The sequence below is a fragment of the Lissotriton vulgaris genome, chromosome 3_1 (assembly GCF_964263255.1).
Source record: "Lissotriton vulgaris chromosome 3_1, aLisVul1.2, whole genome shotgun sequence".
Taxonomy (NCBI): domain Eukaryota; kingdom Metazoa; phylum Chordata; class Amphibia; order Caudata; family Salamandridae; genus Lissotriton; species Lissotriton vulgaris.
This window is the reverse complement of record NC_141689.1, coordinates 1,835,885,615-1,835,912,990: the sequence shown is the minus strand read 5'-3', so window position 1 is coordinate 1,835,912,990 and position 27,376 is coordinate 1,835,885,615. Positions and strand designations below refer to the sequence as shown.

Sequence of the window (27,376 nt, the reverse complement as noted above, 5' to 3'; positions counted from 1 at the left end):
CGGATTTTGCGGATTTTCAGCAAATTCGCAATCCGCGAACTCCCGCGAATTTGCCGAAAATCCGCAAATCTGCGAGCGAACGGATCTGTGGGCAAAAGTTCAAGCTTCAAGCTTGTACCTATTTTAGGATGGCGCCGACAAGATGCCAGCGCCATCCTAAAGCAGTTACTAAGTTAGCTTCATCAGGAAGCACTAATAGATAAAAGATAAAGTGTGGCTCACTGGTTAGAGCAGGCAGACTCTGAAGCAGAGGTCAGACCCGGGACCAGGGTTCAATTCCTGACGCGGCAGGGTCTTGAGGTCAAATGTCCATGGACTCGATAATTCTCGGTTTGGTGCCTGACCTAATCATGGGTTCACACTCTGCAACTCTGGGCATTAAGCTTGCTTAATCTCCACAACGGCCCCCCCGCGGCGGGATGCCTGGCTTTCACCTTGGGGATGCCCTGTAGGGGCTATCTCACAGGGAAAAGCCAGGACGGGTTCCCAAGGCAAGCGCGGAGATACCCCTTCGGGGGTCGATTCAGGCGCTATATAAGAAACATAATAATAATAATAATAAAGCAGGTGCTCGAGCACCTGCTTCATTTCATCTATTAGTGCTTCCTGTTGAAGCTATCCTTCTTCCCTCTGCCCTTCTGCCCTCTGCCCCACTCCTGTTTTATTTTAGGATGGCGCCGGCAAGCTGCCAGCGCACGCCATCCTAAAACAGTTACTAAGTTATCAGGAAGCACTAATAGATAAAATTAAGCAGGTGCACCTGCTTTATTTTATCTATTAGTGCTTCCTGATAACTTAGTAACTGTTTTAGGATGGCGCTGGCAGCTTGCCGGCGCCATCCTAAAATAAAACAGGAGTGGGGCAGAAGGCAGAAGGGCAGAGGGCAGAAGGGAACAAAAAGTAAAAACGGAAAAAAACCCCAGCGAACACGCACTGCGCCCCGCGAACACACAAAGAGCCCCGCGAACACGCAAAAATAAAAAAATCCGCAAATTCTCACAAATTCGCGAATTTTGCAAATCGCTAATTCACAAATCCGCAAATTTGCGAATCGCAAATTCGCAAAATTCGCCCATGCTTATCCACTACCCCCCACCCAGGCCCGCCCGCCCCACCCCGCCTCACCGCCCCTAAGCATTACCCCTGCGAGCCGGTTCTGCCTGTCACTGAGGCATTTCTCATCCATTTTCACTTTTTTTCTGATAGAGGGACAACTCAAAACATGCTGATTCATCAGTGCATTGTCAATTACATCAAATGCAGATGAGAGGTCAAGTAGCACCAACTCAATTTATCATGCATCTCTAAATCCCCTGCAATTTATTTTTTCCTGTGCTCCTCTCAAGGTTTTCTTTTAATTTCTACTTTCCTCAGTTCTTTTTTTTCCTCTCCTGTCTCTGACCTTTGCACTTTGCCTACATTACTCGCTGCTCTACTAGCCCCCCCTTTTATACAAACACTACTCTTCTGAAGGAAGCTCACTCATCACTGTGGGATAGTCATCAATATTACTCCTCATCGAGCATGGACACCCATGTGCCCATCTCTCTGCTTCAACCAGCTAATTGGAGTACAATTAGTTGGCCTGCTGCTTTTAAATACCCTTTCAGGTAGATGAACTGCTGCATGTCCCAGCTCTTTCTGGTCTCATTCAATTGCCTCAAGAGAAATGAAGGCTGCCTCCCTTTGTTTAACTTCACCATGGCTCTTTGCATGGGGTGAGTCTGATGAAGCTAAAAAGTTATTTTAAATTAATAGATGACCACAAAAATAATGTTTGTGCAAAAGTGAGTCTAATTTCTGATTCTAGCCTTAAATTTCAAGAATAAAGTTATAACTAATTAGCTAGCATGGCTCCAATGTTTTTTTCACCATCAATTCTTAACTTTTTCTTGACATTTTGTTAATTCATCCAGCTGCCTAAGCTTGAACTTTCAGGGCACACACATGGCATTGGAATGCTATTAAAGTGTCTTAGATAACTTGATAATTGATGTTACTTTTTTTGCTATCAGCAGCACAGATGGGAGGAGGGCATCCATCAAGAAACCGGTCTGAACTATATATCGGATCTAGCGGCCCTACGCCCATTGCTTTTGTGGCGTTTGATCTGGTATAAGAGCGAGACAGAGTTTACTCAGAAAATAATTAAAGATTGTCTTAAATTAGAGCATGCCTCTCGCATCCCATGGCTTAGTTATATTATACACTGGTATAGCACATTGTTTTAATATAATATTTTATACCTTTTTAATTTAGTAGGGTAACTGAAATACTTGAATTACGTCGATTTTATGGTAAATGTCATTGAATGTATTTTTTTTTCTTTGATTTATTGTTGCTTTTATGGTTGTGTCATGCAAACTGAATAAAGTTTTCTGAACTGAAACTGAACTGAAACTGAAACTGAACTGGGAGGAGGGCAGTCATTAACCTACCTGGGTTTTTAGGTCTGGCTTCACAGTTCAACTGCTACCTCATTTTTTAACCTACCCTAATATTAGTCTACAGTTCTTTGCCTCCACACAAATATATATCTATCCTCGTGCTATTTACCTGTAATGTTTCACATTACCATACAACATTCCATTAAAGCCAGACCTATTTTCATTGCCAATGCTTGTTTTTATCTTGTAATATGCGTATTGATGGGAATATTCACAAATTCTAAGAAAGAGGGAGAAAACTATAGGAGCCAGTACTACTAAACTACGTATACTTAAGGATCATCAATGTTTAATCTGTACTTAATACTCCTTGCACTTGTCAGTTACAGTAATCGATCTGTATCTTATTTATCTCAAAACCAGTGGGGGAGATGTATGTCCTTTCTGCCTGAAGTACAGACGCGATGGCATGGAAGAAGATGGAGGTAATAAAATCTATATTTTTGTTTACCTGACCTACAGTAGCTGAATTAGAGCGCAAAATTAGTATTTACAGAGGAGGGATGATACACACTTATTTAAGGGTCCATGTAAAGTCATTGATGGTTGGACATATGTGGTGCAAAATATTGATGTTTACCTAATATTGTATTACTTTTGCCACCTTCTTCCTCCGTCTCCTGATCCACCCATGTTACTTTTCTTTTTACATCTGCTTGACAGCTATACTTCTTTTTTAGACGGCTTGGAAAAAATATTTACATAGAGGTGTGCACCCTCAACCATTGGTCGTCTGGGGCAAGCCCCCATTTCTTCATTGTTCAGAGACAATATTAGTCATATCTTGGACCAGTACACAGGTGTATTTCTCTTTCACCATCATGCTATAAGGAGTATTCCACAATTTCAGAATGACTTCTATTGCAATGCATTAGGTGCATTCCTTTTTACATGTTACATGGAATATTTGCTGAATGCAGAAGTCATCTCAGAAACAATACTTTCCACAATAAAAGAACTTATTTTGAGTGATAAACAAAACATTTACTTGACATTTAAAATATAAATGCACTAAAATGTTATTTTTCAAGACATTGTTTTTGTTCTGCAAAAAAGCAACCTAAAAATACAACACAAATGAGACAACACTTGAGGGGAGTTTTGTTTCTTATTTTCGTTGTGTTTCTTTACATTCTTCTTTGAAGTTTTCATTCACTGCAGCATATTTGTAGCAACAGCATAACCCCTATAAAAACAATAATAAGGTGCCCCACTCAAAATGCCCATCAAAGTTTCAGATTCTGCAAGACTTTATGGCCCGGTGTCCATTCTCAATCATTTTAGAGGCATTGGGTCCAATTTAAAATGGTCACCATGTTTGCACATATTTCTCACAAGACTTATTGTGGCCCTGTTTATCTGCATGCCTATCACAGCTCCTCACTGTTCCCCACTACTTTATCGCCATTTTCCTTCATAGCTCTGCCTCACCTTGTGCAAGACAGGACATATCGTCCCTCCTTGCCCTAACGGTATCAGTCCATGTTCTACCGCCAGTGCCCAGTGCTAAGAATTGTTGCTTCTGGGTGTAAAAAACAATTTCGGCAGTGTTGGAAATTTCCCTTTTTGCATGGTCACCACAGAGTTCTTGCTTTTTTGCTGGACCCTGTTTTTGCTGGCTATAGAACTCTGTGCAGTTTACACCGGCTAACCAGTGTTAAACATGGTAAAATTGGTATACTCAGAATGTACTAATTTATCATATCTGTACATCCCTAGTATATACTACCAAAGTGTACCCAGGGTCTGTGAGCTAAACATCAAAAGTAGACTGCAGCACCCACTGTACCATCCACTACAGTGACAATGTAAACATGACTGCTGGCCTGCCACCAGTAGCCTAGCTTTGCAGGTTTTAACTGCAAATTCAACCTGTCAACATTTTCACTTTTTACCAGCCTGAGCCTGCCTTTTAAATATTTATATGTCACCCCTACCTAGACCTTACTGCCCAGGGTGCATGCAATGGAAAAGTAGGACCTGAAAAAATGTAACGTTAAATGTATACTTACAGTGACAAAAGCCCCAAAAGCTATTTTCAATGTAGCTGGGTTGACTGTTACATAGCTAAGCATTGGGGTGCAATATTATTAACTACTATATCCACTTAGGAAAACCAGGTATATGTATAATAATTTTTGGAGTTTTTGAAATATATGTTATAAGCCTAATTCATTGATAAAATTGGATTTTGAATAAATATTTACGAAAGATGACTTTTAGAAAGTTACCTTTGCCCTGCTTGAAGTCCTTTGGAGCTAAATTCTTGTGCAACAACTTGCAATTCATTGAATAATTATATGCAGGCATACACATTTTTTTAGTGCTGGAAAAATAACATTGACAATACCACTAGGTCTGTGCACGCACAGCTAAACACACATATACGACAATGTACTGGTACACACAAACACTGGCACAAACCCACTGTTATGCACACAAAAACACACTGCAACTTTGCAGCTCCTGTCAGTGACCATCCTGCACTGACACTGTGCACATAGACATTACCTGTACTAACTATGCTAGCCCTTACTACTCTAACACTGGATACCTGACAGTGCAAATCCTATTACTGTGACAGTGCAAATCCTGCCCATTCTGACACTGCCCACCATTGTACTGCATGCAGATCTTGATTATGCTGGCATGTCGCACCATGAACCTACCACTGACACTATAGACCCTGGGACTTACAGCCACTAACACTGCAGGCATTGACGTAGGAAGCACTGGCTCTGCACAGCCACAATACTGTCCACTAAGACAGTGACACTGCATATCCTGAATGCTTATTGAGAGGGCAGACCTTGACATTTCAGACTGGCACTGCCAAACCTGTGCTGCTTGCTGTGACTGTGCCCACTGAGACACTGCACACTCCGACATTTCTAACATTGACACTGTTCTCTTACATTGCACACACTGGTATTGTACACTGACACTATCTTCTGAAAATGCCAATGATGACATGGCCTGCTCAGACACTTCTTAAACTACAGACTCTCATACTGCAAACTGACACTGCACTCTCTGCCATAACCAATTCTGAGGTTGCATATCCTGACACTACACACAATGGCACAGCCTACTCTTTTTCTCTTTCTTTAATAAATCTTTTTATTGATATCAATGTAAAAACACAAAATAAGTCTGGTCATGCATTGACATATATGAAAGCGACATTAACATCTTGGCATAGATCACCAAGAAATATTCCCTCCTCTCTCACCCTCTGTGAGGACTAAAGTCAAATTAAATTCTAAGTAGTCAGACCATGACATATCACTGTAAAAGAAAAAGCACAAAATAAGTCAGGTCATACATTGAGATATGTAAACAGGATTCCAACATCTCAGCATTGATCACTAAGAAGCATTCCCACCTCCCTCACCTGCTGCATGAGCAATAGGTAAATTAAATCCTAAATTGTCGGACATTGACCTTACCCCGGTGATCAAACTAATCTGGTCACTGATATAACCTCGGTATTCATTCCAGCATCCCAAACTTGAGTCCATTTCTGGGGACAACCCCGACCTTCGTATACCACTTTTTCTGCTAGCATGCACCAGTCCATATCTCTTTTCCAATCCAACAATTACCGCACTTGTTCCACCCCCGCAGGCGTGCAATGTTCTTTTTGGTCACTCCCAGCCCCAATGTAACTCATATTCTTACCATACGATTCAGCCCCGTCTTTCCCCAGACATTGAGCAGACAGCATTTAGCACAGATAGCAATACTCTGGGTATATAAAGAGCCCATACATCGCACTACTGAGTCCCAAAAATGTTGCATTTGTGGGCAGTCCCACAGTGTATGATAGAAGGTACCAGGTTGCCCACATCCATGTCTACAACTTTCATCTATCGCCCTACCCATTTTGAACATAGTGTGTTGTGCGTAGTAGGAATGATGCAAACTTTTTATTTGGGATAGACGGACCCTCGCTCGTATAGCTACCTCTCTGGGGGACTCTTAGGCCTCTAACCACTCATCATCCTCCAGGCCTTCTAGGTTGTGAGTCCACCTGTGCCGTAGGTGTGTCAAAGAGTCCGGGTGTTGTGACTCAGTTTATTGTATGTCAGGGATATGGTCATGCGTGGCATAAGTAAATTCAGTAATCTGTCCTCCAAGGGTGAAGGTTCAGGGACTCCCGCCCCTTTTGGCAGCGCTGTTTTAAGTGCATGTTGAATTTGTAGGTACCCGTAGGCCTCAGGGGGGCCAGCTTGTATTCATGCTGCAAGTCTACAAAAGGGATGACATTCCCTCAAATCCATAGATAGCCGACTCAGGAGAGACCAATGAGATTCCACTTGTCAAATCCTGCTTGTGTTCCTACGGAGCCCAATTCTGCTTTAACCAGAGGGGTGTCACTTGCATTGCCCTTCCAGCCCAATGCCTTCGCTGCTACATGCCAAATGCGTACCACCACAGTCATTGGGTTGTGGATTTTATGCTTTCGGTTAGTACCATAGAGAGCATGTAGGTGTCCCTTCGGGCGCATCCTTAACCTGTCCATTTGGGTCATGGGTTCATCCTGGGGCTGAAAGAACCAGCTGTTTACAGTAGTCAGCTGTGCCACCCAGTAATAATTCTGAATATCAAAGAGGGTGATACCACCATTGTACCACCCCCTTGTAAGTTTTCACAGTGCTATCCTTGCTTGACCTTCCTCCCGTAGCAACGTCCAGAGTTTACTTTCTAGGGACTTGAAGTCTCTCCTGCACCAGGTAGGGCATATTATGCTAATCGTACAGGAAGTGGGCCATGGACATCATTTTGAATAAGGCGATCCTTCCAAGGGGAAGCAAGTTTTTTGTAACAAAAAAATGGGGGTTAATTGTGACATAGATTCCGAGTTATTGGAATCCCTCCACTGACACAGTGGCCACACATTCATGAGGTAACCTCAGTGTAGGACTCTTAATAATATAAATTATGGATTTATGACAGTTTATAAAGCTGCCTGAATAGCGGACAAACAGGGAAAATATATGCATCAGTTTGTCTAATGTAAAATATGGGTCTGTAACATATATCAGAATATCGTCTGCATATAACAACATTCTGTCCTCCCACTCATCAGTCCATCAGGTCCTGCGAGTCAGCGGACCCAGATGAATTCAGGCCGTCAAAGGATCCAACACCAATGGAAAGAACAGTAGTAACAAGGGGCATCAAGACCTGAGATAGACCTCCATGGACCGGCACGTGGGCCAGCGGTTCACAGTGTAACAGGCACACCCATTCTAAAAAGCATGGACCAAAGTCCGATTTGGCAAAGACATCAAACATATAGGTCCACTCTACCAAGTTAAACGCCATCTTAATGTTGAGTGAGATTACCAGGGCACTTTCTTAAAGGGTACCCACCCATACAGCATGAAACCATACATTTTTGGGATGTGGCAATTTCTAAAACTCAGACAGGCTTTGAAACTAATTTATACCAAAAACCCACAGATCGGTATAATGATTTATCATATTTCAGTTTTCACCCACAACCACTTAAACAACATTTACGTGTGAAAAGGATTGTCTCTAACCCTTAGAAAAGCACTGAACAATCTCAAAAAATGATTCAACGTTTTCGAGATAGAGGTTATCCGAAAAAAGTCTTGATACAAGCACTTAACAGGGCCGAAAGCAAGGAGAGAACTGAACTGCTCTCAAAGCAAACCACAAGAAAACAACAGAGAATTACATATGTGAACACATATTCCACCATGAGTTTCCAATACAAAAGAATCATTAAAAGACACTGGTCTCTTTTAAGAATGGAACAGGATTTTAACAATATCTTTAAAGATGAACCTTTATTTGCATACAAGATATCCCGAAACATTGGAGAACTCATTAAACACCCTTGTGTAGACATAAATAAACCGCTTCATTCTTATAAAGGTACGGTTCCATGCTGGAACTCTAACAATTGTTACAACATCTTGAAAGGCAATTACATTACTCATCCTATGAATGGATACAACATTCCTGTACCTGTGAATGCTACTTGTGACACATCAAACAATGTTTATCTATTGAAATGCCCGTGTGGCATGGCGTACATTGGTCAAACAGAACGCAAATTCAAAATTCGTCTCAATGACCACAAAAGTAATATAAGAACTAAATCCATCAAATCCGTTGTAGGATCACACTTCATTGAGGCTAACCACCACGTAAGCCAAAGAAAGGCATGTATTTTGGAAATCATCCAACGTCAAGAAGGGAGAGACAACAAAAAGATGTTGATCATGAGAGAGAACTTTTGGATTTATCATCTCAACACTTTAAAACCGAATGGGATGAATGAAAGAACTGAATTTTCTTGCTATTTGTAACTGATCGTCTTATCATTCTGTATTTGTTTTGTATCATGACACCTAATGATGCCTCAAGACCGTTTTTATTGCTCGCCAGATTATCATTTATGGTTATCTAGTGATGTATTGTTCATACACTTCGTTTCACATGCATATAAGTTTTACCATGCTTTGTATTTGATTGTAGTATCATGAAAGATCTTGTTGAACTGACACATGTCTGGTTTAGACATTGATTGTGACGTTCTTTGCACTTCGGATGCCCGTAACTTTATTCACAACATTTATCGGTTTGAACCGGCACACCATGTCATGTCCCTTTAATCCAGCGGCTCGTGCCGCCTTTTACACTTCAGATGCCCGTAACTTTATTTACAACATTCACCAGCTTGAACTGGCACATCATGTCATGTCCCTTTAATTCAGCGTCCCGCGCTGTCTTTTCCTTATTTAACCACACCCACCCCCATTACGTCACACGCCGATTAACTTTCACCATTGTGGTCTTGTGAGCAGCCGAATATGCTGCGTACACATGTCGCATCCGTTAAGCACACCAGTAAGTGTCGAGTATGTTTGTATTGATTGGGTAAACCTTTGTGCACAAGTGTGAACTTTAGTCATAGCCACCGACCGAGTTAGATAAAACTCTTGGATGTTTCTGCACCATTTAGCTGTATAGAGTAATAGACACTTTGAGTTTGTTTTGCACGGTCCCCTTAAACCCACAGTATGAATCTTTTTTAAAACTCACTAGCACGTTTTTTTCCCCAATATAGACACCTAACTTGTTGCTGGAGTCATTTATAATTTCAGTAGTTTGCACAAATGCACCAATTTCTAAGAGCATGAATCCTTGGGATTTGAACTGCACATCATCCGTTAATTTTTCTACTCACCACCATTATATTTTTCTACTTGTCACCATTACATAATTCACTACGAGCTTTCTTAAGACTTAGTGATGGTCTTATTCAGTGGTTATTCCACACTAGTTATGTTATCCATTCTTATTTATCATAGATATTCCCCTGATGAAGGCATTTAGCCTAAATGCATAGGGAAAAGAATCATGTTCATTCAACATGGATGATGTATGCTGCAATGTTCTAATCAAGTGATCTTGAAATACATAAACTTTCATGATATGAAGATTTACTTTGGAAAAGATACTTTTGAAGATTAAAAACAGTTTCATTTGAATTTGCTTCTAAAGAACTTTTTTGAATTTAATGTTGCTGTATGCCACAGCATCTAAAGCCTTAGTGCCCAGAAAGACTCCTCTACGGGCAGTAAAGGCGCTACTTGATTCTATATTATTTACGCTCCCGAGCAGGGAACGATTTTCTGGAGCACGGCCTATGCCTTAAACTACACCCAGTAACACGCTGTGCACAATCATATTCTTTGGATATTATTCAACTAGTTGATAACCCCATTGATCTAGGGTACGATAAGTCATTCCCAACAAATGAATCTCAACGTATTGGGCAGTGACATTAGCGGCAGGCACGGATCGGAGGTGGCGGGGTAGGGGGAGGGAGGGTAAGGGGATTTTAACAAACAGAACATAGCTTACCACTGCGCCTCTCGGTCATCTCTCCTCGCATCGGGAATGGAACAGGAAACAGCCAGGCTCCCCTGAAAGTGTGTTAGTCAAGTCTGCCTGCAGTACTTGGGGTCAGGGACAACAACTTGGATGGTTTCCCAACCAAATGAAATCAGTCTTGCAAGTTAGGAGCGGGGAGCTTTGGCCTCTGCCTCCTGTCTTGTTTCAGGACTCTTCAACTCCCCTGGAGATGGAGCAGAAACACGGCAGTCTATACAATTCGGCCTCAGGTCAGCAATGGCTTTCATCTCCCATCAACACCAAAAGTCTTTGTTTAGAGTATTTCGATTGTCTGCTATTTAGATTATGGAGGACGGTGCGGTTCATCTTTTCATGCCGCCTGCTCCTGGCTCACCAGAGACCGTTTTGCTCTCCCTCTGCAGGGGGGGCCCTCCATTTACTCACTGCCTCACGAGGGCCAAGTGTGATCCTGCCACAGTATCTCACCTGCGCGGTTTCTCACGCCTTGTGGTCAGGTGGCCTCCGGCCGAGCAGGATGCCTTTTGCCTCCATGGTGATCAGAAGTACTCCTGTAGAGGCTGCACTGAGGAAAACACACACACAGTATTTGGCAGGGTGTGGGGATAAGTGTTGTCATTCTCTCTCTGTCATGATTGGTGGTTCAGGCTGTGCACCCGAGCCCGCTGTCTCATCCTTCTCAATATTCCACAATACACTGCTGATGGTCTGAAGCAGATATTTTCACTGTAAAGGGATTTTGTGGCATTGCCGCAACCCCTGGGCTTAAACGTAGCAGCCAAGGAGTCATGGAAAACAGATTAAGGAGCGAATTACTGGGGATTCGACCGATGGGAATTGGAAGCCGCTTTAAAAGCAGCCATCTTGCCTGACGGTCGGCCACACCCCCAGGCACAGCCCACTCTGAAGCTGCAAACCATGATACTGCACACCCTGACCCTGTAGACTGACACTGCTCCTCATGGCGTCTTAATATTGCTCACCCTGGCATTGCAGACCCTGAAACTACACATCTTGGCAATGCTAACACACAGCACAAGATGACAGGACACAAACTGCCAAGGCATCTGCAGAAACTGCACATCCTAAAACTGCACAGTTAAGTTCCTCTCACTGACACTACCCATTGACTGAGCTTACTTTGACAATGCATGCTGACGCTGCACATGCTGACACTGCACCTGTCAAACTAATTTCTGAGTGTGCAGGCACTGACACTACAGACTTTGCCACCTTCTGAATGGAGCTAGGTTGTATAAGGCACTCTGTAAAGTCAGACAAAGAGACCGTAGCATACAGAGCAGGGTGACCCTGCAACTCTCAATTGTGAGAATGGCTTGGGAATGAGGATGTCCCTCCATCCACCACCACAGGGAGGGTCGGAGCCCAGCACCAATGGGGCAGGGGGCAGCTGATCAGAACTCCCTGACTGCCCTGGGGCAAAACACACATACCCATGTGCCTGGTGCCCTCTCTTGGGGTGCTATTGAGTGCTTGAGCTCTGCGGTGGCTGGGGGGTCATTGCGATTGGCCTCGTAGGTGGAGCAGGCAGAGATGCAGATAAATCTCATTACTGGTCCACCATGTGTGCAGAGAGGAGATAATGAAGATGGTAGCTTCGACAAGATGTGAAGCGACAGGGCCATAAGTGGAGAGGATCCTAACCTTACCAGAAGGGCCCGCTAGTATCTCGTTTCCCCTGTGGGATTGCCAGACAGCAAAAGCAAAGGTGGTACTGGTGTGGGTCGATCCCAGAACGCCCTATCCAGTGGTAGGACTTTGGGGGCTGGCGCCAATTAATATGCCTTAGCTGTGATATGCACCCGTAGCACTTATCAGCATACAGACTGGCGGGTGGTGGGATGGAAGTGTAGACTGGAGCACTGGCATGGTTGCCATTAGCAGCCACATCAAAGTGCTCACATGAAATGTAAGAGGTGTTTCTTCCATAAGCAAGTGGTATAATTTACAGGCCTACACTAAAAGGCAGGCCTAGACCAAAATGCAGATTGCATTCCTTCAGAAAATGCACCTCACAAAGACAAAATGTCAGCCTCTGCATAAAAGATGGCAGGAGGGCAGTGTAATATACAACATTTTCAGCATTTGCCCCTGAGGTGCTGACCCAGATCTTCCCTGGCACACATTTTCAGCATCAAATAGAAATCCTTGGTAATGAAGAAAGATACAGTATAGTGGAACACAGGCTGGAGGAAAAGGATACTGCTTTCATTAATGTGTATGCCCAAAATGAGGATCACCACTCCTTCCTGGACCTTGTGGTCCAGAACATCACAACCATGTTGCATACCCCTTTGTTGCTGGAGAATACTTCAATTGTATAGAAGTTGTTACTATGAATAGGTCGTGTCCCCAATACCTGAATCCTTAATTCACAGGACAGCTAAGGGTTTTCAAAACTGAATGTTGCAGTGGGGATGATTGACTCCCAGAGAGCGCGGAATCCAGGCAGCAGAGAGTATTCTGCATTTCAGATTAGATACGTTTATGTGCAGAAGTCAACTCCATACAATGGTCTCAATAGCTGAATATATTGGCAAACATGCTTAGACCATAATCCACTGATATTGTCTTCAAATGGGATATCCATAGATGACCATCCCGATTTGGAGACTTATTGTAGAGGCACTTGAGGACCCTGTCTTTTAAAGTTGCCCTTAGGGACACAATTCACAATTACTTCTCTGAAAATAAAGGGACAGCCTCCTTGATACTGGTGGAATGGGAGGCGTTCTAGATAGTAGGCAGGGGTAGTTGCATAGCTATTGTGGCCGGAGTCCGTGTGCAGCTTCACAGGGATATTTAAAAACAAGATACATTAATGAATGAGCTTGAGAGGAAGGCTATGAGTGATCCCACTGTGTGCTGCAAACTGAGGGCTGAAAAGGAAAAATTGTTAGTCTTGGTATAACATTTTAAAGTGTGCACTTGTTTTATCTCAACCAAGTGCATGATGAAAGTGATAACACTTGGAGGCTGCTAGCATGATTAGTCAATCTGGAAAGGAAAGGCTCACTGATATTAAAAATCTGTAATGGTAAGGGGGAATTGGTGTACACTTAGGTTGAAATTAATGTCAACAGTGCTATAAAAAAGTTAACTAGAGGTAAGTACCTGGATCGGATGGTTTGCCCGGAGAGTTTTATGCAGCTCATACATATATGCTTGACACCAAGCTGACCGAAATGTTGATAAAACCAGGAAATTGGGCTGTGTTCCACAAACAATGAGAGAGGAGATTATTCTTTGATTACCAAAAAAAAGGGCAGAGAAGAGGCGCACAGCGACCTCAACTCTATAATTTAATCGGAAAGAACTACCAAAACAGTGCTTGAGATACCCACACCACCATCGCTTGGGCTCTATCAGAGTGGCAATCCTAAATCAATATATTTACCGCTACTGAAACTATTCGCTTTTGGCATCCGGTTTTGAAACTCACTTAGAGTGAGGTTTGGTCCTGATGAGAACCCCTTACTCAATGGGTTTGAAACGTGTAGACCATGGATTAACCAAACATTTTGCTTGGCATAAATTATATGTTTATTGAATTGGATGCTTTCCAAATTAATTTGGTTCATCCAAAAAGGAAATTTAAAAAAAAAATTGTACAGTCACTTTTTCTAGCAACAGAAGATTTTGAAAAGCAATATTGTTTGGTTTGTTGTTTGGGAGTGTATTATTAACATCTGTTATGTGGATGGTATGTATGAACGTATGAGTGAGATGACGAGAATGGTGTGAATTGTTGAACATGTGTTATGCAATTTTTATTCAGTATTTGTGGGTATAGTGTTGAATGTATTGTGTATATTGAAAAAAAAATTGGAAAAAATTAAGTACGATGAAAAAAGCTAAATGAAGGCTACAAATGAGCTTAAAGATGAAGTGATGGTTGGTTCTCACATCTTTTCTAAATTTGATTCAGAATAAGTAGCAGCATTGGCATTTTCATATGACATTGTAATTGTCATATGGTTATTGGCTAGGGTATATAAGGCCTACCTTAAGGGTGACTTACAAGTAAAAAAAAGAAAGGTTTAAGTATGACAAACGGTATGTTTCACCAGGTCATAATGGCAGGTTAAAGCTGCACATTCAGGCTGCAGTTGTGGGTATGGAGACATGCTTTAAAGGGCTACAGTAGTGGGAGGCACAATGAGTGTTGCAGCACACTGGTACCATTTTATTTACAGCCCCTGTGTACATGTACTACCATATACAAGGTGTTTAGAAGTATGTTAAAGGCGCCAGTCAGGCGCAAACCAATTTTATCATGTTTAAAGAATGGAGCACATGCACTTTACTACTGGTGAACATGGTTTATGTTCACCATCCAACACAAATAGGGTTCAATGAAAAGGCAAAAATCCCAGGTGACCCTGCAAGAAGGGCACATTTCCAACCCTTGCATTCTCTCTATATAGGAAGATGTCTCAAATAATATCTGGATAGAGCAAAAAGTTTTAGGAAGTCAGATCAGATTTTTGCCACCTTTGGAAACCCATGTTAAGCGGGAAGCCATTTCCAAGCAGGCCACAGCCAGATGGGTCGCAATATACTTCTAATCAAAGATCTCTGTAAGTTTACACTGAACCAAAAGATTATACTTAGTCCTTAATTGCCATAACACAGGGTAATTCAATAAAACAATTCTTTACTTTTTTAACCAATGAACCAAAATAATTAGATTATGCCCACACACGTAATGTTTGAATTTAATTGTATTTATTATTTACTTTGAGATATTTGGTCTGTTTTTATGGAAAAAGCTATATTTTTAATCTGAGTCCTGAGGAAGGTGTTAAAGAATTTCAAGACACACCGAAACGCGTTGACATGTGGACGAAATAATGTATTATTTTTAAAGAGTTGTTATATGTATTGCACGCATTGGAGTATTTTATACAATGCAAAGAAGGGCATAAAAAATAGAGTGATTGTGTTAGTAATTTTTTGAAATTAAAGCACTATAGTAACAAAATATTTGATTCATAACACAAGAACCTAGGGGGTCTAGCAAAGATGAAAAAGGGCCTCTCTATTAAACAAACGAATAACTAGATGTCTGGATTAGTACAACCAGGTTAAGTCAAAACTCACTAGTTCAGACAAAAAAGCACAAGAGTGAACTAATAATGATTGTGTTAGAAACTCATTCAGGATCCCATCAAAAGATTGTATGATCAATATTCTCATTTGGTCGTCCTTCCAGGGTCATATGTCTCTAGATCATTGAGACAAAGATCGTACCCATATCAGGAAGAAGAGTTTCAAGACCACAATCACTCTTAGACCAAATGGTATGGACCTGATGAGAATAAGTGCAGTGCAAAAAAAAGGCAGTGTAAAAGTGGTGATTTTGAAATAGGATAGAGAACCGAAAAGGGAATATTTAATTAATGATACAACCTCTTCCTGTTAAAAACAAGAACAGTGCAACAACTAGATGCAGTTTAACCAAATACCTGCAGTTTAACTAGATGCTACTTCATGTGATAAGAAACTGGTGAAAATAAATCAAAATGACAAAAGGATATAGTGTCCATCATCTGTTACGTGCTTCTCCGTGTCAACTGGTGTTTCACACATCCAGTTCGTCCGGGGAACAGACCTCACCTCTCCTGGACCTAACTCAGGAACTGTGAGACCCCGCTCTGTCCATCGTTATCTCGAGCCTATACTGAGTTTGGGGGAGGCCTCCCCCAAACTCAGTATAGGCTCGAGACAACGACGAACAGAGCGGGTTCTCACAGTTCCTGAGTTAGGTCCAGGAGAGGTGAGTTACTTATCACATGCAGTAGCATCTATTAGTTAGAACAGAGGCCCTGAAGAAAGCCTAGGGTCCTATACCCAAGAGGCTGAAACATGTTGGCCCCCATGCAGGTATTTGGTTAAACTGCATCGAGTTGTTGCACTGTTCTTGTTTTTAACAGGAAGAGGCTGTATCATTAATTAAATATTCCCTTTTCGGTTCTCTATCCTATTTTAGAATCACCAATTTTACACTGGCTTTTTTTTTTGCACTGCACTTATTCTCATCAGGTCCATACCATTTGGTCTAAGAGTGATTGTGGTCTTGAAACCCTTCTTCCTGATATGGGTACGATCTTTGTCTCAATGATCTAGAGACATATGACTCTGGAAGGACGACCAAATGAGAATATTGATCATACAATCTTTTGATGGGAATCCTGAATGAGTTTCTAACACAATCATTATTAGTTCACTCTTGTGCTTTTTTGTCTGAACTAGTGAGTTTTGACTTAACCTGGTTGTACTAATCCAGACATCCAGTTATTTGTTTGTTTAATAGAGAGTCCCCTTTTCCTCTTTGCTAGACCCCTAGGTTCTTGTGTTATGAATATAATGTTTGTGAGGAGTTCTACCTAGGTGGGTCTCTAAATACTCCTTAGACCCCTCCCGACCAGAATGGTTATTTACAAAATATTTGATGACAAGAATTCTTTTGTGCTTGAAGTTTATGAAAAGAATTTCTTGTATTTCAAGTAAAAATGTCTAATTAATATGTATCTTGTCTTGGTAACTGGCAAGTGTTTTGACAAACTGTGATTACAGACCTTTGCGTACAGATATACGATTTTTTATAAATGCATTTTAAACTAATTGTCAGCTAAGGCTGATATTGAACCTACAATGTGGTTAATAAAGTAAAGAATTGTTTTATTGAATTATGCTGTGTCATGACAATTAATTACTAAGTGTAATCTTTTGGTTCAGTGTGAATTTACAGAGATATTTTGATTAGAAGTATATTGCGACACAGAATGGAATTTTATTTTCACTAGTGTGATACGACCCAGTCCCTTTTGGTCTAACCTGGGTAACTCTCATTTTTCTGATCCACAGCCAGATGGGTCACAGCTGCAATTATATTTTGCCTTATAAAAGTGGGCAACCCATTACACAGCAAAGTAAAAGCTCATTCACCTAGAAGTGTATCTGTGGAAAAGTAACGAAATTGATATACATAAGCAGCGTTCATTTGCCCTTTCCCATTCCCTTCCCTGTACGTTAACCACACCACTCCGCCAGTAAAAGCCTGTGCCCACATGTACCTGATAGCCATTTTTAGGCACCATGGCCTTTTGCCCGCTCATTGGAATCCCCGGCTTCCCTCCTGCGCGTATTTTAACCCCCCCCTCACATGCATAGTCCATCAAACCCTCTCCCTCTGCGCGACCCTGCTATGAAAGGCAACCCTCCTGCTTGACCCACGCAAAGTCCCCCATTTCCTCTTGAAAAAGCATCCCTCGCCTCAGCTGACATAACCCCCCCCCCCCCAGCTGTATCTGACTGCCCCCGTTCTCTCATGTACAGGTCACAAGACCTTTCTCTCTGTGCGACTCTGTCCCTGTGCGCACCCTGGCTCTCCCCTCCTCCCTCACGTGGGCAAGTCATAAACCTCCTTCTTCTGCAAGACCCCGTCCTTGGGAGTCACAGCCGCACCTGACCAGCACCTCCTTTCCTTTCATGAATAACCCCTCTGTTAGTAAACCCTCCCTCCGCGATGGACTGTCCACACATGTCCGAGGCCATCGCCTAAGCCGGAAGATACTGTTTATTGCCCCTATTGTATGGAGTCACTCCTCTTCAAAGAACCCACTATTGATCCTGGCTTCCCCACCCCTTGGGATACGATCAGGCGCACATATCCTAATAATCAGCGGAACACTCAGCTGCGTCATTGCCCCTTCTCTTATCTACAGTTCAAGGGTCTCTATTGATAGCATATGTGGGGTAGGATTGACACGAGGATTATGGGGATGTCTTTTCTTTGTGTCGCAATGTCCTGATTGTAATGCCAAGTGTTTTGTAAGGTATAAAAGACGATGTCTCAGCTCACTTGTTAGAGCACCTCCCGACAGACACTGTGTTTCGTGTCCGAAATGACAGGCTCTCCTCATGAGTAATAAATCCTGTTCTTGTGATTCCTGCTTCCAGCGCCCGTCTCTTTATTTGGTAACTATTCAGAAAGGGAACTAAGAGGCGACTTGCGCCAGCAGCCCGGGCATCGATAGTAATATGGGCTCACTTTCAACAATTGGCGTCCCAACGCGGGGCCCATCAGTGACATAAGGTCCAGTAAGAGAGATCCAGACGAAGAGGTGAACATCTAAAAGATCGGAGTATACCTGCCTTGAGAGGGCCCTCGTCCGGCTGCCGATCGAATGAACTTCACCGATTCTGAACGGACCTCTCTCGAGTGACCTATTGTCCTGACTGGGATCCCACAGGAATGCTGCATGGAGTAAGAGAACGATCGGGCGCTGGAGGAGGAAGATGAAGAACTGTCCGTATGGTCCGGTCCGGGTAAGATTAAGTAGGGCGTTCTTACGCCTGATTGGTAGGATGGTTTTATCCATCTGATTGTTTGATTGATTGTATTGGAATCGGTATTTAAATACTGATATTGTTTGGTTATTGGTTCATTTAGCTTTGGATGCTACTTGAAATATTGGTTCTCTTCTCGAGAACGAGACATTCTCTGTTTACAAACAGCGGCGAATAGGAACGTTCGTCTCTCTTTGCAGATAGAGAAGGGTAGGTAATGCAGACCTTTGTCCCCGTTGTAATCCGTCATGCCTACCTTTCTCCCCACTGATTGTTTGAAATCGATTAAATAATCGATTGTTGCTCTTTGAGATCTTCCCTGTCCACAAACAGAGACGAATAGGAATATTCTGTCTCCCTTTGCAGATAGCGAAGGGCAGGTAATGCAGACGTTTGTCCCCGTTGTAATCCGTCATGCCTGTTTTTCTCCCCACTGATTGATTGATTGACTGGACATTGTTGTCCAAGGAATTGTTTGTTTGAGGTATTTTCTGTTTGCAAACAACGTGGAATAGGAATATTCTGTCTAGTCTTTGCAAGTAGTAAAGGGTAGGTTATGCCCCTTTATGATTCGTCAGTCCTACCCACTCCCCACTGATTGACTATTATTTGGGGGGTTGCTCACCTGGTCCGTCCAGGAGGCTACCCTAATGGAGGACACATGCCCCCATTTGTTGGCCATTTATTGGAAGTAACCCATCTGGTCCGTCCAGGAGGCCACCCTAGTAAGTGGAGGTACATCATTTGGTCCGTCCAGGATGATACCCTAACAAAGGGATATGTGTTCCCCTCTGATTGATAATCTAGTTCCACCCCGGACCATTTATTGGAGGTAACTCACCTGGTCCGTCCAGGAGTACCCCTAATGAAAAGGACATATAAAATATGAAGTGATCACCGTACCCTACTAACAGAAAACTTTAGCTCGAAACACGCTAAGGAAAAGAAGGAAAAATAAAAAGAAATCGGGCTAAGTCAGTAACCCCCTGATGAGCTTCCGACTTCACTAAAAATAAGAAACATTAGAAACAGTTCGTAATAAGAAATATAAAAATGGCGAAAGCTTGACGGCAAGACAGCCACGAGGTAGCTAGGCTCCACTGCCTATTCCTGCTCCCAACATGTCTGCCTCATTGTCTGCCACGCCCAAATAACGGTAACATGAAATAGATACAAATCAATAAAACACCTACCCCCATTCCGGAAAACTCCCGAAGTGCTGCAGGTCCGCAGTTACGCCCATCCGGAAGGCGAGGCCTCAGCGTGTGCAGAGCAGGGCCTGGCTGGCCGCCATCGGAAGGGGAGGCTGTAGGGCGGACGTCCCGAGGATTCGTGGAGGTCTCTCCTTTTCCCCTCTTCTGCTGCCCCGCAGGCCACGGGGGGGGGCTGTCTTGCCTCAGCCACCGACCACCCCCCCCCCCCTCTCTCTCTTGCCTGATCTGGCCATCATCGAGGACCGGAGCCAAGGCGAGGTCGGACAACCCTGAGAGTTGCAGGTAGTCCCGCCACATGGCCACGCCTGAGAGTTGCAGGTAGTCCCGCTACATGGCCGCGCCTGAGAGTTGCAGATAGTTCCGCCACATGTCAAAAAGGGGGGATGTCTTGCCTCAGCCACCGACCCCCCCCCCATCTTCATTAGCTGGCACGGCCAATACCGAAGCGCTGGAGCCGAAGAACGGCGCGGGGTCGCTGGAAGGGGAAGGCGGCGCGAACGAGCCTCCCCCACCTCCCTCCAGGTGGAGGCTTCCAGCGGCACCCCAACGCTCCTGCTTAAAGAGGGTCCACATCGAAAAGAGGGTTTTTGCCCGGGACGGGCGCACGCCCCGTGCCTTCTCTCCTCAACTTTGAAGATTCTATGAGAGCCGGGGGGCCCCCCGACCCCTCCGCATGGGCGCCCCCGTCCCCCTCACTGGGAACCGCGACATCGGCGCACTCCTGCCGGCACCAGCCTCAGTTTGGAAATGGCTAAAAGACAGCAAAGGTACAGACTTGTTCAGTTCCGGTGGAACACCAGAATGACCCGGTAGGAAAAATTGTTACCGCTCTCCCCTAACTTTTTGAACTGCCAAAAGAAGTTCTGGTCCTACTACGAGTCAGTGGAGGCAATCTGACTATACTGGGACTTGCCTGACCTCGCCCAAAATGGCGTCGATACAAAATGAAACTTTCAAACTCCTTGTTCACCTTGATTGCTCAAACCTTGATGCTCTGAGATGTGTATGCAGTTTTGGAAAACGAAAAAAGATAAGATGGATATTAATCATGTGTTCGGAAAAGAAAGCGATATAAGATAGATAGCGATTATGTGCTGGGACAATGAACTGATTTAGGGTGGGTACTAATTACGTCTGGGAAGAAATGAATTGGTATAAAATAAGAACTGATTGAGCATTTGGACAATGAATTGGTAATTATTAGGTCCTGAGTAATAGTTGGACAATGAGATAAAATTATTGAAAAATTGAATTATTGACATGCATCATACTTGCAGTGTAGAAAAGTTCGATATGATTTTATTGCACTGCCGCACTTTTCTGAAATAAATGATCTCCGACCTCGTTCCCCTTATGCACAGTTCTAGTCTGCTCCGTGGCCGGCCCACTGGGTTGTAGGCCCGTATTTGTGCACCAACATTATTAATTAAAGGTATTCCGAAAAAGGAAGTATGAATTGTAGCAGCTGCATTAATGAGTTTTTTTAATGTGTTACTACTGTCTCTAATATAAGCGAAAAATAAGCAGCTTTATTAAGGTTGAAGGGTAAAACGGCCCGATATTTAGCAGCTACACTACGTATCACAGGCAGCCGGAAAAGTGTTTTTAGACGCCCTCGAGCGATACCACAGAAGTATCACCTGACTGCCACCCTTGCACACGACCTATAAGGCCACGATCGTGTGATTCATGTAGATACGCAGATCATCGATGATTATCTAACTGACGCTACTGGTCCCTCTGGGCTTACTCGCCGAGATGGTAGAGAATGCGGCCCGTGGAGATAGGTCGAGTATGTGGTAGGTAAAAACATTCTCGGATTTATGCAAGTTGATGTATTTTGAATGCTGCCCCCACCCCCTTCTTCTTCCCCTTCTGCAGGTCACGTCGGAACGTCGGCTGAGGTATGGAAGAGTGGTGATCGAACGACCGACGATAAGGGAAGGAGGGGATTTGAGCATAGTACTTATGCTAGACTTAGATATGACTGTTCCTCCTTAGAACATAGCGACTGGGAGGATGGACTGACATAGAAACTTGACTGGAAAATGTATGACGGAAATTGACTCGAATTAGCACGTTGGATAATATAACTATGACGGTTAACTAGATAGGGAAAGGACAAAGGAGAATCCTGGGGTAAGGATTCCCAGGCACCACCCGTCTGGGAAGTTAGAAAGGTTGTTGATGTTCGAAATGTACCACCTCCTTCTCACCCTCTTATAGATATAACCAAGCTGTCTGACTGTTCTCCTGATCAATACCCTCTGTTGCCTCAGCCTGGAGAACCTCCAACCAAAGGAAGAAACTCAAAAGTGGTTTAAGATCCACCTATGGGCAATAGCCCGACCAGGTTAATTTCTGACCGGCTGAACGAGGTGTAAGTATTGGCAATTGGGAGCGCTCGCAAAAATAGCAAACGAGAAGAAAAGGAGGAAAGGTAAAAAGGAGCTCAGCCCATGGATAAATAGGATATTAAAAATGCGCAGCATGCGCAAGGAGATTTTTGTTTGGCCAACAACTGTTTTATGTTTTGTCGTGAACGCTTTTGTATGTAACACATGTACTGTCTTCCCTTGTCTGAGTTTGTGTGTATGTAATGTACGGGTTTATGTCTTCCCTCTGTCTGTGTTTGCGTGTTACCTGACCCCTGTCGTTCTGTGTTGTGAGCGCACTAAATGACCTATTACCGTACACGTCTCTCTCTCTCTCCCCCCTCGATCTCTCTCTCTCCCTCTATCTCTCTCTCTCTCTCTCTCTCTACATGTCATATGTGTACTGAATAGCTCGTTTAGGTTGCGGACGACTCTCACTCTCTACGAGAGTCCCCCTGTTCCATCTTCCTTTTTTGTATATAAAATTGTGCCCCGCTGGCACCGGTCTGATTGGATAATTATCGAACACGAAGGTGTTCGGCGAAAATTGACAGAAAATAAAATGATTGTAATTTGCCATACTACTACCACTCCTTTCTGCAAAATGAATGAACTCGAATTGGCTAAGAAAGAAAGGACAGGTGAGACGACTAAGCTCCCCTAATCTGGCCTCCTTAAAAAGGGGAACTATATGTCAATGGCACCCTATTTTTCTCGTTCGTTAGAAACAAGGGCCAATGTCCAGATTGACCCCAATGCCCAAATTGCCCCGCCCCCCCCTTCTCTCTTTTTTTTTCCACTCAAAGCGCGAATGCCCGAAGCGTCCCCGCCCCACCTGATTGACCCCAGCTGCTGTCCCCGATACTTAACTAATGACCATGACCAACTGTCGCCCCTCGAGAAAAATGTGTTAACACTGCCCTTCGATTATTTGCACCCCCCCCCCTCTGCTTAAAGGGTTGGCCAGCTCTTAAAAAAAAAAAAAAAGGGGAAATGTAAGACTGCCAAGGCTCGGGTTGGAAGGACAATTCTACCCTGAATGTCTATTTTTGATGAAATACGCAAGTGATAGGAGTCTGACCCCTGTCCATATGTGTCATGAATGAACGCCGATTAGACTTGGTACAATCACGGCAGAAATGCCCACATACTTACTCCATGGTGATAGACTTCTGACTTCGACCAATGAGCATAACACCCAGGTGCTAGGATTGCGGGTGAAATTCGAATGTAAAAATCTCTTCTCCTGTCAGTTCTCTAAAACTTGTTTTTACCCCTTCAAAGATATACGACCATCGGAGGAGAAGGGTCGGACGTGACACACAGCCTGGCTGCAGATCCTGGGACGCATGCGACCTCGACCAAAGGTGGAGCCACAGCACAGCAGGAATACGGGACGAGGCAGCACTCTCCAATGTGGTAAACGAAAGGATGAAAGGCTGTCCTGAAGCCCTCTGTCCGCCTACCCACGCGTGCCTGAAGCCTCCGTCCCCCTTTTCAAGCCCGGTTGATGGGCCTGCCCGCTTGTCATCCATTGCTCCCTTGGTCCCTTTGGTGTGTCCCAGGAAATCCGACCCCACTCCGCTCTCTCTCTCTCTCCCATCGACTACTGAACCGTACCCCCTTTTCCACGTGACTTTTTGTCGAAATGAAGAACAGCATTTAGGTGGAAATGGGGTTGCGCCACAGGAATACAGGTGCCGAGCATAAGGCGCCACTAAAAGGATTGGTTAGGGAACAGGACTGTGGTCTAACAGCAGAGGACTGACCGCACCCTGCAACGCGTAAGGTTGGATCCGAGCTGGACCTATAGCTCCACCGCCGGTGCTCAACAGCGCCAACGAAAAGATACGGACTAGAGCCTACCAGTGATGGCTCACTGCTAAAAAGACACTGTGACGAAGAGATCTTATTTGGACTGAATTCCTCCCTCAATTGCTTGGTCAAAATGTTCATTGGTCACCTTTTTGAGAAAGTCGGAAGCATCTATGCTATGAAGTTCGTTTGCAAATGCAATTTCCTATGTGCTGCATTCTGCCAATCACACCAACTGTTCATGATTGTATGCAATATGTTAGTATTGACAAATGCCGTTTCGTCAACCACACATGTTTATATGTACACCCATTTACTAGGAAGAATAGGGAAAATGAACTTTGTTATGTAAAAAGCGGCGACTGTGGAAAAGTAACGAAATTGGTATACATAAGCAGCGTTCATTTGCCCTTTCCCATTCCCTTCCCTGTACATTAACCACACCACTCCGCCAGTAAAAGCCTGTGCCCACATGTACCTGATAGCCATTTTTAGGCACCATGGCCTTTTGCCCGCTCATTGGAATCCCCGGCTTCCCTCCTGCGCGTATTTTAACCCCCCCCTCACATGCATAGTCCATCAAACCCTCTCCCTCTGCGCGACCCTGCTATGAAAGCCAACCCTCCTGCTTGACCCACGCAAAGTCCCCCATTTCCTCTTGAAAAAGCATCCCTCGCCTCAGCTGACATAACCTCCCCCCCCCCCAGCTGTATCTGACTGCCCCCGTTCTCTCATGTACAGGTCACAAGACCTTTCTCTCTGTGCGACTCTGTCCCTGTGCGCACCCTGGCTTTCCCCTCCTCCCTCACATGGGCAAGTCATAAACCTCCTTCTTCTGCAAGACCCCGTCCTTGGGAGTCACAGCCGCACCTGACCAGTACCTCCTTTCCTTTCATGAATAACCCCTCTGTTAGTGAACCCTCCCTCCGCGATGGACTGTCCACACATGTCCGAGGCCATCGCCTAAGCCGGAAGATACTGTTTATTGCCCCTTATTGTATGGAGTCACTCCTCTTCAAAGAACCCACTATTGATCCTGGCTTCCCCACCCCTTGGGATACGATCAGGCGCACATATCCTAATAATCAGCGGAACACTCAGCTGCGTCATTGCCCCTTCTCTTATCTACAGTTCAAGGGTCTCTATTGATAGCATATGTGGGGTAGGATTGACACGAGGATTATGGGGATGTCTTTTCTTTGTGTCACAATGTCCTGATTGTAATGCCAAGTGTTTTGTAAGGTATAAAAGACGATGTGTCAGCTCACTTGTTAGAGCACCTCCCGACAGACACTGTGTTTCGTGTCCGAAATGACAGGCTCTCCTCATGAGTAATAAATCCTGTTCTTGTGATTCCTGCTTCCAGCGCCCGTCTCTTTATTTGGTAACTATTCAGAAAGGGAACTAAGAGGCGACTTGCGCCAGCAGCCCGGGCATCGATAGTAATATGGGCTCACTTTCAACATATCTACTTCGATGGCGCTGTTTTAAGGAATATTATGGACATATAAATGCAGAGAAACAACATGGAAGAATGCATACATGTTTTCGAGACTTTACCTTTCAGTTGAGACAGTACAAAAATATGCAGCAGTGGGCCAGACAGTGTTACATCACCGAGAAGGTGAGCCACTCCAAGATTGTTCCCTCCATTAGCTATGTTCCTGTTAAAATGTACTGCTTGTTAATCTGGTGCAAGCATGTGAGTCAATAAAAGATCCAGTATTGGAGAAGAGAGTTACTTACCTGTAATGGTGGTTCTCCATTATTAGCATCTTTCTTGGATTCACGTGTGATTCACCGTTCTTGCTACGAAAGGCTCACCTGGTTCTATTAATGCTTCACACAAGTGTTATGCAAACTCTGGAGGATGGTGGTCTTTCAGGGTGTAGTCTTCAGGTTGTCACTGATAGGTTGATGTTTGTTTAATTTTAAATGACGTGACTAAGCTACTAAAGAGCCATTGTTTTTAGCCATTCAGCTTTGTTTAACACAGAACTGCTATTATAATGGGACTCCCAGCTTGTACATGAGGATTATTCAAGCATGTGAATCTAGGAAGGATACCAATGCCAGAGTATTACCAATTCAGTTTTACATTTTTCTAACAGCTCTTCTCTTGCCTCAGTGTGAATAAATATGTGCCGCGCTCTGGTCTTTGAAATCATTGTGCTGGCAGTGAGGACACTCATCTAGTCCTTTAGCCATCACACACACCATTTCCCCTTACCATGGAGTAAAGACTGTTCATGGCCGCAGCTGATCCCAAATCAACAAAAAACGAATGTTAACCATTTTGTCTCAAGAGTAAGGGTACATTGCTGTATTCACGACCACACACACTTTCTCTCTCTCTCACACTCTCTCACCTTGTCTAGTTCTTTCTCTGTAGTTACACCACCATCAATTGTAGGCTCAAGGTTTGCACTGCCAGCTCGTGGCTCTTTATTCCACTAGCACCAACAGTTTAATTGTGTCATGCAAAACATGCATGTGATTCTACAAAATATGCTATTAATCAGCCTTAGGAATTACATTCAGACACATGCCAGCGTTTCACCATCCTGAGAACTGTTTTTTGCGGTGGTCACGCCGACACCCAGTATATTATTCTGTTGTTGTATTCATTCATATAGCCAGCCTGCCTGCAAAGCATGTTGCATTCTGACATGAGGCTGTTTTTCAAACAGTGATATAGCAAACTAATCCTAATTTGTCGAGGTCCTACTCTTGGGTTAAGATGCATGCTGTAACTGAAGTTTAAATACTTTCTCTGACTTATACCAGACAATGTATGACTATGGTAACTTTGTTTCTGAAATAGAACTTAGCGGACAGGGTACTCTGACAAACATGATGGAGTACCCTCTCCACCAAGTTCTCTGTCTGCTTTCCCTACTTAGAGTCAGGTGGACTGTCAGCTTTCTGTTGGTGGAACCCCCGTTAGCTCCATTGATGGAAAGATTAATATGATGGCCTCATGGAGTACTGTGGCTGTCAGAGTAAAGTCCTCCCCTCAAATTAGGGTGGATGGACTGATATCCTTTTTTGGCCAGTCACTGCCAAGTAAAACACAAACACAGTGGGGCACCCCTGTAGGATGTCCTGGGTAACCCCTAGGCAGAGTGCAGTCTAGGTAAAAGGCAGGACCTGTGCCAGTGTGGGCGCTAGGCCCTGACAGTGGAAAATATTCCATTTAATTTTCCCTAGCGAAAGGCCATCCTGCCCGTAG

At 43.8% G+C, this 27,376-nt stretch overlaps 1 protein-coding gene across 1 annotated transcript in view; it reads left to right on the top strand.

Annotated features, from left to right (window-relative positions):
* Positions 1-27,376, top strand: part of LOC147728512 (uncharacterized) — a 270,670-nt gene that overhangs the window by 54,420 nt on the left and 188,874 nt on the right. The window contains exon 2 of the mRNA XM_086963298.1: positions 2,811-2,872. Coding sequence (XP_086819424.1) covers positions 2,857-2,872 — 16 coding nt within the window. The 5' untranslated portion in view covers positions 2,811-2,856. The remainder of the gene's footprint in view (positions 1-2,810; positions 2,873-27,376) is intronic.